At 40.1% G+C, this 13539-nt stretch overlaps 1 protein-coding gene across 1 annotated transcript; it reads right to left on the minus strand.

The window, feature by feature from the left end:
- On the minus strand, positions 1-11326 carry RIOK3 (RIO kinase 3). Its single transcript, XM_063395417.1, has 13 exons — positions 10386-11326; positions 9521-9642; positions 8547-8692; positions 8314-8418; positions 7657-7766; positions 6799-6942; positions 5782-5909; positions 4705-4890; positions 4066-4225; positions 3002-3082; positions 2824-2913; positions 2410-2517; positions 1-1327 (listed from the first exon to the last, which is right to left on the minus strand). The coding sequence occupies exons 1-13, from the start codon at positions 10452-10454 to the stop codon at positions 1226-1228; spliced, it is 1551 nt and encodes a 516-aa protein (XP_063251487.1). The 5' UTR covers positions 10455-11326; the 3' UTR covers positions 1-1225.
- Positions 11327-13539: the final 2213 nt, after the last annotated feature.

Raw genomic sequence — 13539 nt, forward strand, 5'->3', positions numbered from 1 at the left:
AGATGTTAAGATTTTACTTCACCACCAGTTTTCCAACAAAGAGATAAAAAAGTCACTTTCACAGCACACTGTGAGAAGGTCACATGTAGCATCACTATATTCTGCTTGATAAAGAGCAGCATCAGAAACTAGAAATCAGTTAAAAAGAAGTTGATTAGAATTCCTTAATTCCAAACTATCCCACCACATCAGTTCATCTTTAAATGTGTTTTTTGGAGAGAAACATCAGTAAATTTTTAGAAGTTGCTTAAAAAAAAAAAAAAAAAAAAAAAAGACTGACATTAAATAGACTGTGGAAACCAGTACCAGTCATCATTATTTCTAAACAAATCTTTTTTTGTTTTTTGCTTACAGGTGCAAAAAGAATACTCAAATTTGTCTAGGATTATCTTTAGGGCAAGAGCATTTGATGCTCCAAACTGATATCCTAGGTAGACACAGGATTATTATAGTTTTGTTTTTGGCTTGCACCAAGTTCTTGGAACCTTTTGTGTATTAAGAGTGAAGCTACCTGAACTGACTCTTTATTATACATTGTTGAGTCACAATTTCCTGACACATCACCAAGGAAGTCCTCTGCTGGTTGGATTCAATTCTGTTTCCCATGTAATACCCAACAGTATTTACAGAGATAATTAGAGCCACATTCCCTGTACTTCAAATGAAAAAGTCCAGATTTTTGCATTTATAAATATATTACTTTGCTAAATTAATGTTTTCATATGATTGCAGTGCACAGTTTGCCTTTACATTTTGCCCCTAGTGGATGAAAGACATTGTGTCCATACACAATGTTTAATTAGTTTTCCAAGTTGCATTAGGAAAAAAAAGAGAGGGACTCTTCTAAGTGTGCTTTCCCATTAAATACTTTGGACAATATAGATGATTTTTAAGGTTTTTTTAGACTAAAAGATATATAAGCTCTGAATCATGCAAAATATGACCATCTGAGCTACATTAGTCTAATGTAACTGGGCGATTGGTGAAGTTGTCAGTCTGTTAAAAGTGGTAGTGACAGTCCATTCTCACAGTGCCAGCCTGATGTGTGGGACAAGTTAAAAAAAAGCAAACCACTGAGGCATCACCATATGCTTGCTGTGTTTTCCATTTTGGTATTCCCAGCCAACCACTCTCTTGACATTGGCAGTTGACATTTAGCACTGCACTAACATAGTTAGAAGCAGTAAATTTGTGTCTTGTTTAGTCAGTTGCTATAAACTCAGTGCTATTCATCATATATAGGTGGGTCTCCATCACTAGAAAACGTTGACAGTTTCTTTCCATGATTCTGCACGTGATCTTCATTCATCTTCTCCAAAGCTTCAATCTAGAGAGCCAAAAATAAAATCGTGCTGAAATCATTAAACCATGGCAGCAGCAGAACACTTCTGAACACCATTAAAAAACAGCTTTTGAGGCCAGAGCAGGTATGTAAAATACTACTATTTCAAAGATTCAGTCACATGTAAGAGCTCGAATACAGTCAGGTACACCTTGAAACATCTGTTCTCAACAAGTTAATGAAATGACCAGCGCTCCTTTACAGTTTGAAGCTACATAACTAAATGCACCAGCTGCAGGGAGGACTGGATGATTTCTTAAGACTTCAGCTGTATTCCTCCAAGTACAGAAGTGTGCCTTTATCCAATGACACAGAGATTGTGGAACTGTCCCACTGTGTTCCCTTTATCTCTTTCTTACATTGACCACCTGCCCCAGGAGTCACCTAATTTCCAGCTCCCACCTACTCCATGCTGGACTAGCACAGGTCTGCAATATCATTAGCAATTAGGGAGAGCAGATTTGCCATATTGCCCTTACTTCAATTAGAAAATATGAAACATTTGACAACTTGGTTTTTTTAAATCTAGTATCAGGATGCAGGCCTTGAGGAGTTACAATCTCAAAAAAAAAACCAAAAAAAACCAACAGTGACCAAAGATTCCTAAGTCCATATTTACATTAGCATGATTTTAAGCTTCAAAATTAAAAATGCTAGCCTAAACTCTAAATTCAAATAAATTAACATCTAAACCATGAAAAATAAGTGGTAGAGTAATTATTTTTAACCCACCTTTCCTTTTGCTGAACAATCTTTAATGTATGTAAGGCAAGACAACAGCTTTTATACTGAAATAGATCACTAAATATGCTTTAATGCTGGAATGAATCAACTACATTTAACATGAAGTCTTTTCTGCTTGGGAGCATGGGGATCAGCAAAGGGTCTGTCAATCTGAGTTTCTGTAAATGTTTGTACTAGGTTGAAATACTCAAGGTTTTAAAAAGAGATGCAGAATGACTGCGGAAATTTTGCTGACACCAATCACACAAACAAAATGTGGAAAGTTACAGTATAATAATAGCTACCACAGCTAACAAAATTAAAATTGTTAGAGAAAACCATACCTCTGCTTGGAAGTCTACTTCATTGTCAGCTGTAATATTTAAACCTGAGACAGCATTGAAGAGTTCACGCTCATTAAGTGCTTCTGCCACGCCTCCTTTCTGGAAGAACTAGTCAATACAAAGAGCACACGTTAAACACTTTACTACAGAGAACAAAATATTCCTCTGACTTTCCCCAGTTACTACATTTGCCCAAAATTACATTTTTGTTTTTGTTGACCCACAGATAAACATAACTGAAAGAAGTTTTCAGTTCTAGTGGGGTAATTTTACTTTTCTACATTTTTTTCACTTTCAGAGAAGGACGCTATCAGCACAGAAAATGTGCAAGAGTAACCTGCTATATATCTAGGATATGTTGTATTTTAGAAAACATGCAGCATAACAGAAGATTGTCAGGCAAAGAGATCCTACCTGTGAAACATTCCTACAGTCTCTGAACAAAAACTCAAGTCCATGAGGATGGGTTGGCTCCACAGACTGACTGACATCAATGAGCCAGACCTGTAGTCACAGAGAAACAGCAATTCACTTTGTGTTAGTATTTCACAGTAGATGAAATCCTTTCCCCCAAAATTAAGAACAAACTCACCTTCCCATCATGCCAAAGCATGTTGTATTCACTCAGATCTGCATGGACCAGGTTGCACTCCCTATACAATTGCTGCATCATCTGCAAGAAACCAAATTAAAGAAGGAAGAATGCTATACTTCAAATAAATATTGCTAGCATGACTATATTAAAAAAAAAAGTCAAAACAACCCCACCTTTCCCTAATCACCCACATATTTGACATAATTTTTACCAGTCTTCAGTATGCTTCCATTCAGGGAATTGCAGTTTTGGCAAACTGCCAGCAAACTAAGCTTTTATCACTGAGCTTAGCTTTGGCAAAGTCAGAAGAGCTGCTCTGGTAAACTCAAGTCAGGTCTGCCAAGCAGTCCAAGTGCAGGAGACAGATAAGCATGTTCTCTAAATACACATAATTTTCACTCCTGTCACACAGGAAGTCTCAGGGTTGTAGAGACTGAATCCTAACCAGCACACAAATTCACTTTAAACACAGCTATGTTGCTCACCGGTCTCATTCATTTGAGACCCAGACCATTCCTGTTACCAAGCTGTGGGGCTTGTTGCCTGGTTGGGTTTTTTAATAACGTAATAGTGAGTGGACAGTTAGCAGGTGTGTGTTTGAACCAAGAGATAATAGGAAACTAAAGCATCCACCATACAGTATTCTAATTAATTCTCCAGTTTCTAGGTTTGCTGAAAATGGGGCGAGCCATCTACTGGAGAGTGCTTAAGCAATTATGTATTTGGTAAGCCCAGAAGGACTTCAGAGAATTTTCTAAACCACATACTGGTTCTATAAAAGGAGGACTACTTGCTCACAATTCCTTTGCTGTGGAACTGTTTGTCATCAAATTCCAATGTTTTCCACTCAGATTAAGATTCAACTTAGATTTTTTTCAGTGAATAATTTCTTATTGATTCAAAGTCACACATTAAACAGCAGCAAAATAAGACTTTGGACTTCGTATCTTGAAAATTATGTAAACATCCTGAAAAGTAAACAAGTGCTCATTTGTCCTTACAGTTATTCCCTTAAAAGAAAATGCAAGCCAGAACTGGAGAAGAAATCAGCATCATCTTACATTAAGAATCTGATAGTAGGCCTTTTTCATATCTTCACTACTAAGTGTGACATCCTTTAGTTTAGGAGCTGGGACTTGATCCTGGCCAATGAAAGACATAACCAAGACGTGTTTCTTCAGGATAACCACTTGAGGACAAGGAATTCCTGCATTTTGCATTCTGTAGATCAGAAAATAGATAGCGATTAAGAAAAACAGAACAAAAGCTTCAAAGTCCCCAAAGTTCTAATTCCTGCTGTCTCCTTCGCAATCTGAGAGCTGTGTGAGAAACTTGATCCAGAGTAAACAAAGTGTTTGAGAGAATTGAAAACTGAATAATTATATCTATTTCACAGTATTTTATACAGGAAAATTTAGATTCTAAAGTTATAAGTGCATCTAAAAACATTCACTGAATACTAATCACTTTCACAGCTAGAAGCTGTTAACTTCATGAACCTGTATATTCTGCTGCAAAAATCACTGAAGTTGCAGACAGTTTACTAAACTGTAGAAAACCAGAGGCTTATTCAATCTGTGCTAGGTTGTACATTATTCTGGCCTAAAAGTCAAATACCCAGACGTAGAGGTATCTTCCTTAAACAGGGAATAGGAAAATGACAGGCATTTGGCAACTACACTTCCTTTTTCCTTCTTTACCTTGTTAAGTTATGCATTTCTTTCTCAGCCCACATACGAATAATTTTTCGTGGATTCAATTTACTGAAGCGGTCTTTAAATCTGTAGTCATCCTTAATGTATTTGTCACGGTTCTTGAATTCATTGAGAGTTGTTTTAAACACTTTGATGGCACATTCTGCAGGAATAACTTTATCTTCAGTTGCACTGCTCATGGAAAAAGACAAATATATAACAAAGTTAACTATTTACATATTTACAAACAAATGCATGGGTTGCATACATTGCAATATACAGCAATTTCTAATATAAGAGAGGATCTAATTTTCTATCACATTTGGAAGCCAATTTAAGTTTATAACAATTCTATGATTAAACTTATATATGAATGTTTGGGGTTTGGCATTTTGATTATAAGTTGCTTATCAAATAGGTTACCTCTCCCAATTTGTTAAGGCACACCTTTTCTCCCCAGCTCCAACTTTCTCTCTTGACATCTCTAAATACATTGCCTCTATTTGAGGTTTATCAGTTCTTTCTCAAACATCACTGGTTTAAAATCAGTTAAACACAATGCAGTCACCACAATGCACTCCAATCCTTCCAGTATGGCAGGAAGGATTCAGGAAGTGAGCAGCATCCCAACACTTCTCTCAAGATAACCTAAAGTAACAAACAGCACCTCCCCTGAACTGCAAATATAGAGCTGACAATAGAGCAGTCTCTATGGAAAGACAATCTTCAGGTAGCCCAAGATCCTCACAGCAGCTCTGTGGTCTGGGGCAGCCCAGTGGAAAGAGTTCCTCCAAAATCTCAAGATTTCTTTTTTGTAAAAGGAGTACTTATTTTTCCACAGTAAGACATGGTGGATTTGTTCCCATTCATTAATAGCCTCCAAGGAGGAAAGTGGGAATTTTTTTACTTTATGGTTGGTATCATTTGGTTTTCAGATTTTATTATTATCTGCGTATATACGAATACAGCCTTTAAGTCTCAGAAATAAAAAAGGTGAAGATAGTTTAAATCTTTTTGTGTTTTCTGCTTTTTAGATCATCTCTTGTACTTAAAGGTATCATCAGCAACAAACAATATACTCACTTTCCTCCATAGGCATGGAAAACAACAGATTCTTTTCCTGTGCTGATGCAGCCTGTGATGGTCTCCAGCATCCCAGAATTGACCATCTTGTACAGAAGTAAACGCGTTTTAGGATCCACTGCTTTCTCCTACAGGAGATGAATAGAATGAGTAGGTAAGACATGAATACTCAATTCAATAAAGCAATTCTTAGCTTTACCATGAGTTTAGAATATTTACATATCACAACTAGAATAATTGGAAAGAATAAGGTATAAATAAAATTTCTCTCAACTGACAGAGGGGAGAAAAAAAGCCAAACCAAAATAAACATCTGAACCAAAGCAAATCTGCTCCAGGACTGAGTTAATGATTTAATACTCTTAGTTTCTCATCAGCTGTGCAGCACATAGAGTATTTTACTAATTGCTCATATAGACTGTGGCTCAACAGCACTTTCTACAGTGTTTTCAAGAAGCCTTTACAAATCATGAATCACAATATCCCAAGTATTTCTTTGATATAAGTAACAATAAAGCAAAAAAAACCCCACACAAATTTGAAGAAGTCCACATCAGGAGTTACCAGAGGCCCTACTCCAAACTCACCCATACAGTCTATCAAGCAAATTCCTAAATTATTAGGTCAGTTGGTCACCTCATCTTCCTGAAACTTGTTATGAAGACAGATATGTGGAGCCATATGGTTCAACTGCAGAGGATTAGTCCTCTGGATGTTTCTATAAATAACTTCTAGGCAGTTTATTCATCATAGCTGATTAAGAGACAAGGTTAGAAAGACAAAAAGAAAAAAACCAGTAGCTGCTTGCTCTTACTTCAACGTGGCTCTCACAGTAATGCAGCTAAAACAAAGAGCCTTTTTCTAGTAGGAGCTGGCTGATATCATTTCCTTCAGCAACATTATGTTAATGTTGCTTAGCTGTTTTACTAGAAATGGAATGTTGTAAGAAGTTACCCAGCAGTGTTTAGCTATTACACCAGATAAGGAGTAGACAGAGAGACTTTATTAAAAACATACAGCAGTGGAGTGCTCCTTCTTCTCGTGGAGCCTTGCACTTCGACGTTCCTCAGAGTATGCATGTTGTTTTAAGGCATTGAAGACTTGATTTGACAGCTTTAAGTCCATCCCAATTCCATCCCCAACTTGGAATTCAGGTGCAAACTACAAGCAGAAATAATAGGAATTTAAGCATCGTTACTAGCAGATGTCAAAAGTTGGCACACACAGAAATTTCTCGTTCTGATTTGGAAAAACACAGGATAGATTTGGACCTATGTGAAACCCTCTTTGTGCAATGTTGTCACTATGTTAAAAAGTATCCCGCTTTAAACTCAGAATTCAAAGTCTTGCCCAAATTGATATGAGATTACCTAACAGCCTGCAAAAATAGCACTTGCAGCATTTCCTTATTTACAGAAGTTGCACTGGTTACCTTAAAGAAAATGAAATGTATGTACTACAGAGAAACAGACTAAAAAGGGTAAGTCAAACACTTGACTGAAATGAAACTACTTGGCTTATCAGACAAAATTATTTAGAAGAAAGATTACACAACATCTGAGCTTTTCAAAAATAGCTTTTGTGTTTTATTTGCTTGTGTGCCAAACTTGCTGATAGTTTTGTTTTGCCAAAACAGTTTCGTGCAAATTCTTGAATTGCTCAATAACAAACTATTATTAAACAGAAAACCCACAAAACTCAAACTGCCAATGTGAATAACCAATAAAGCAAGGACTGCATTGCTTTCATCCAACAGGGAAAAAATAAAAGTGAGCACCCTACCTAGCAGCACTGGTGGACAAGCATTAGTTCTTTGGCTGAATTGCAGCATTCCAGTTTTACACACAAAATAAGTTTCCCTAAGTTTTCACTTACATTTTCCATGCGAGCAGTGTTCTTTCTTCCACATACCACTTCATCATGTTTCGTAGTAATGTCTTTTCCTTTTCCTATGAAACCCCTTCTTGGTGTAGTAGTAGGTCTATCTGCCAGCAGAGAGAAAAAGAAACCGAACTTTACATCTAAACAAACATAACCAATGCTCATACAAGTCCCCCAATATCCACAAAAGTAATATAATTTTATTTATAAAACAGAGCAAGTTACTTCAATTGTACAATCTGAATACAGTCTTCTCTTATCCTAAGCATGATAGCTTCTTTGGCTATGTTACAACTTCTCTGTCTTCTCTGGGGTGACAGACACATTTCTGGCATGCTACAACAGGAGTATTCAGTATCATGTGCAGATGATATATAACTATATCAACGAAACATAAATGACAGATAAGCACATCCCACATTTCCCATGTACACTGGTTATTTTGCCAGATTCAGCCACTAAAGCAAATATACTGGCAGACAGAAGCCTGAAGTTACCCATCCAACCTCTTGCTGACACCTCTCATTGAAGTGACCTGATTTTAAATGTAGCCAGTATCTCTCCTTACATTAAAATAAGACTTAATTTAACTCTGTCACATTCTCAGGTCTATTGGCTGAAGAAACTGTATTGTTTAAAGCTGTCACATACCTGCTCTGTATGGATCATGACGGGTATCCTGCCAATCAACCTCATCCTCTGAACTGTCACTGTCATAGGGATGCACCTTCCGATAATTTTCAAAGGATATGGAGACTTGAGAAACAAAACAAATAGGCATGTCTGTGATTATAATGGATTTGCTAGTTCCTCACAGCTCTGCCAATTTAAGCTAAGTGCCAAGAATAGCTCCAAAGCAAAAATATTCCTTCTGATGAAGGTACCTTTGCTGTCTCCATTGATCTTCTTCTCTTCGCGCCGGAGCTGTGCATCGTATTCCCTGTCAAACTCCATCTGCAGCATCTGAGCTAGCATTAGATCACTCGAAGTGTCAATGTTTTCTCCTGTAATAAATGGTCCTTCAGCAGCACTACATAAGATGAAAACAGGAATTTTTAAGAATTAAACACAGCAATCTAAGCAGAAACACTGCTTTATACCACTTTCCCACTCCATACAACAGACTTCAGCCAGAACTGCACAGAAAGGAATGGATCTCAGCTGTCTGCCTCCTCTCCAAGCCAACACTAAATATTAATAGATCATGACTTCATTTCTCTTTGCCACTCATTTGCGATGCAAATTTTACTTAAACTTTTGCTTGTTTACCATTCTGCAAGAAGCATTAAGCTATATTTTTAAGATGTCCTTCAGGAAAAAAAAAAAAAAAAAGGCACACAGGTGTATGCATGTGTATACTTATTTATTAAGTTTAAAAGATCTCAAATACTGTTGCTTTGTTCTGATTCACAGGAAAGACAATCAAAATTTGTACAATTTTAGAACTAGCAAGCTCTTGGTCTTTGTTTAGAGCTTTCAAGTGGTGGGAGGATACAGGTGATACACCTGACAGTTCTCAAAATAATATTGTACACTGTTGACAACAGTTCCTAAAAGGGTAGGGAAAAAACATTTCTGACATTTCTCTAAATATAGCTTACAGACTGCGTTAACACCCCCAGAAAATGCAAAGAAAACATAAATGAGGAGGGAAGAGCAGCAGAGAAGAGACTCTAAGGAAGACTTCTGGCTGGGGAAGCCATCTTCACTGAAGAAGATCTGAATAAGCAGAGTTTGGGGCAACAGGCAAATCATTTACTACATTGCTGTGCACTGAGCACATAGTAAGAAAATGCACGAGAGAGAGAGAAGATGGCATCACTACTACGGAGAGCACTAATCCAGGACTTAAACTTACGCAACCACTTCAGGAAAAGCAGCATTTTCTTCTTCCAGCTGCAATTCTTTTGCCAGCTGTTCACTCATTACATCAGCAAGGGAACATGATATTGATGTTGTGCTAGGGGCTCCCCACGGACACTGTAAAAGTAAACATTTTATTCAAGTCAGCAATACTTGTGCAGTGGCAACACAATAATCAGGGGGCTCCAAAATAAGGTCATGTAATCTTGTAAGGGCTTTTCTACAGATACTTGGGGAACTACTCAAAGAGTAGTTTCATAAAATCAACAGGGAGGACTGGGGTTGAAAAATTGTTGATAGTCACTTACAAATGAAGGAAAAAAAATTCAGTTTGTCAGTGTCGATACCCTCCGGAGACAGGGGTAAAGCCTTCCCAGGAGGTTTCCATACAAGCAGACACACAACCTACGTAAAACTTCTCTTGGAATAACCCAACAGCAGTGGCTTACGCTCAGCTTCCTGCCCCGCTTCTGGAGCTCTGAAAGGTCAGCCATGGTAAAACATGCCCTCAAAACCGCAGAGGGACACGCACAGCTCGCTCGGAGAGGCGGCGGCTGCGGAACGCCTAATGCAGGCAAGCTGAGACTCGCTGCCTACCGCCGACATAACCCAGCTCGCTTAGCTCCAACTCCCTCGGAGCGAAGCACCTCAGTTATCAGGCTGTCACAACAGCTCTCAGCACCAACAAGATAACTGCCGGTAGCCGCAAAAACCCACGCTCGGGTCACTCTGCCGGGTGCCTGTGACCCTGGTGGTGCTGGCACCACCTCGCAGCGCCCTCTCCACGGCCTCGGTTCTTCTCCTTCCCGCAGCTCCCTGGAGCGCGGACAGCGGCCCCGCGGTGCCAGCACGGCGCTCACCTTGCTCTGCCAGGCGGGGCCCGGCCCGGCGTCGGGCGCGGCGGCGGCGGCGACTCCCACCGAGTCCATCGAGCACGCAGGGGCGGGCGGGCGGCAGCAGCTGGTTCTCTCCGCGGGGCAGCAACGCTCCGACTGCGAAACCTTCCGGGTCCTCCCCGGTTCTCCGCGGCCGTCAGGCGGCCCATTGGCCGCGGGTGACCCGCCTTTCCGGTGATGTCACCGGGGCGGCCGCGGCCTCGCCGGCGGCGAGCGGAGCCCGCCGGGACCGCCTGCGGGGCGAGGCGGCGGAACCCCCGCCCGGCCCCTCTGCCCGGGGCTGAGGAACAGCGCCGGCCTGCGCTGGGCTGGCTGTAACGCGAAAGGGAGAAATTAAATAGCTGGCCTTTGTTTTTATCTCGGGAAGTAACCAAGGGAACGGTGGGAGGAAAAAAAAAAAACAACAAACCCGCAAACCAAACAGTAAGCCAGCGGCAAAACAAATGGATGAAATGGAGTCCAGAGAAGGGCAACGGAACCGGTGAAGGGTCTGGAGCCCACGTCCCATGAGGAGCGGCTTGAAGGGGTGTTTAGCCTGGAGAAAAGGAGGCTCGGGGGTGACCTTATCGCTCTCCACAACCACCTGAAAGAAGGCTGTAGCCTGCTGGGACTCGGCCTCTTCTCCAGGCAGCAAGTGACAGGACCAGAGGACACAGCTTTAAGCTGCGCCAGGGGAGGTTTAGATTGGACATTAGGAAGAATTTCTCCCCAGAAAGGGTGATTAGATTGGAGTGGACTGCCCAGGGAGGTGGCGGAGTCACCCTTACTGGAGGTGTTTAAGGAAAGACTGGATGTGGCAGTCAGTGCCATAGTCTAGTTGGCTTGATGTTTGGTCATAGATTGGACTCAATCTCAGAGGTTTTTTCCAACCTAACTGATTCTGTGAAATGAAATAGTTGGCATTTGTTTTTATTTCAGGAAGTAACTGAGGGTACAGATAAAAAAATACAACAAATTAAACAAATCATAAGCAAACAAATTAATTTGATCCCAGTCCTGTAAGTCACTGTAGATACAAATCTAAGTACTTTGTATGTGACCTGCTGCCTTTTACATCTCAATTTCATATGTAAGGTTTATCTGGAAAATAGTATTGTGACTAAAATGCCCTATTTCCAGGACTGCAGCAGCGGGATAGTGTTTTGCTACAACCCATTCGGTCTACTTGAGCAAGTTTCCTTAAAGGAAGGAAGCAATGCCTAGAAATCTCCTCTGGCCTGGCTCATCAGCAGCTGTTGAAGGTATCTGTCTGCAGTCAGACAGATGCGCCGTCAGAGTCACTGCTGATAATGTGAAAACCAGCCTAGGAAAGCTGGCTGGCTGTAAGGGCAGAAGTGGTAAGGGATTCTGTAGGCTCTGTGGCATCCCCCAGCCTGCTCAGAGTAAGTTCCCTGGTTTACACCTAGCAAAGCCTGTACTGCCAGGCAGGCCCAGTAAAGGCCATTCATATCAATTTTCAAGCCATGCAAGAATCAGCTTTGTCGGACAAAGTTCCTCTTATTTGTCCTTAGCAACCTGCAGTGACGTAACACATTACAATCTCCTAAGACGCTGTTCCAGAATTCATTACCCCAGAAAGTTCCCAGCTAAAAGACAAACCATTTGGAAGAGGGTAGGGACCCAGCTTGTAACACACAACCCGCAGGCATGACACAGGCTTTTGGCACGAAGGCATTATAGGGTCATAGAATCATTTGGGTTGTAAAAGAGCTTTAAGATCATCAGGTTCAATGGTTACCGCAGCACTGCCAAATGCTGGCAAGAGTGGCTTTGTCTGGTGACGCAGTACCAGTGTATTTCTTACCCACTCTGCACTTAGCCTTGGTGAAAAGAGATTATTTCTTTCCCTTTGCAGTTGCCTTTTAGGGTATGAAGATTACTGCCATGCTCCCTTCTATCTTCTTTATATAAAACTGTTTTATATATGAGCAGAATATCAATTTTTCCTGCTGCCCTAGGAAAAATCATTATTCTTGCACAGCTGTACAAGCACTGATTAAGAAAATGGGTTTACATAGGTTTTGATTCAGAAAGTCATGAGCAGTGACTAAATATTCCTGTGTCTTGTTATTAGTTTTTAATTTTCAAAAATAAGCCTTCTATTTTAGTCTCTTAAATATTTCCTGATTAGGCCTTGGTCCCATGACCTCTTATATGTATGGATCAAGCTTTGAACTGAATTGTGTTAAGAAGAAATGTTCTGTGAAATGATGTGTAAACAAAATAATTTGCAAGACATTTATACCTCCCAATAAAAAGTTAAAAATCTAGATGTAGCAGAAACTTCCTTTCATATTATCAAAATAATTGCAAAGCTCCATAGTGACTACTTTGTATGTAGTTCAAGCCAGTCCTGATAAACACTGGCAGAAATTTACATCTTTATTCTTAATCCTTCTCTATAAGTAGGCCTACAAGAATTCAAACCTGCCTCTGTATTTGGCTGTAAGAAAATATATCATCTTTGCCCAAGTCTCCCACTGGTACTAAGAAATACTGCAAAAAGCTCAGAGATATCACTGTAATATTTTGTGAGAAAATGATACCCCACTGTAATAAAAAGTCAAAAGTACTTTCTGCATGCTTATGTTAGTCTTTATAGATACCCATAAACTTTACTTAACTTTTTTAAAGCTTTACAGGCTGAATTTGTGGCACAATGCAAAGTGTGCCGTTGTTTGCCAAAAACGCATTTGACATTTGTACATAAACAGGTGCTCTGCAAAGTGGAAATGCTGTATCACCCTGCCCTCTCCAACACATCCATTACAGTGGCTCATCAGTGATCTCTGTGAGTCTGGATGGACCAAACATTTCGGCTCTGGAAATCAATGTCTGTGTTGGTCCGCTGCTTTACAAACCAGATAGGATCACGTCTGATGCGTGAAAATACTTGAATTTATCTTGGTGCAGGTCAGCTGTTCAGCTGTTGCACTCTGTTGACCTTGTCTTTTGAGGCTAAACATACCACGTTAGACAGGCTCATTTTATGGCCCAGATTTGACCACTTAGTGCTTCCCTCCCTAGCTTAAGCCATGCTCATAAATAAGGTTCCTTATTTTGGTTCCTTTGCTCTATCCTTTAAAAAGAGGGTGTATGTGTACAGAGAGCTCACTGT

Source organism: Prinia subflava, chromosome 1, assembly GCF_021018805.1.
Source record: "Prinia subflava isolate CZ2003 ecotype Zambia chromosome 1, Cam_Psub_1.2, whole genome shotgun sequence".
NCBI lineage: Eukaryota > Metazoa > Chordata > Aves > Passeriformes > Cisticolidae > Prinia > Prinia subflava.

What these genes read in the sequence shown, in the direction of transcription:
- RIOK3 (XM_063395417.1), bottom strand. Translation starts at nt 10,454, where the DNA reads ATGGACTCGGTGGGAGTCGCCGCCGCCGCCGCGCCCGACGCCGGGCCG. An exon ending in GCTTTTCCTGAAGTGGTTGC is followed by an intron (nt 8,693 to 9,520) that starts GTAAGTTTAAGT and finishes CATCTTATGTAG; the next exon opens with TGCTGCTGAAGGACCATTTA. An exon ending in TCATGATCCATACAGAGCAG is followed by an intron (nt 7,767 to 8,313) that starts GTATGTGACAGC and finishes CTCTGCTGGCAG; the next exon opens with ATAGACCTACTACTACACCA.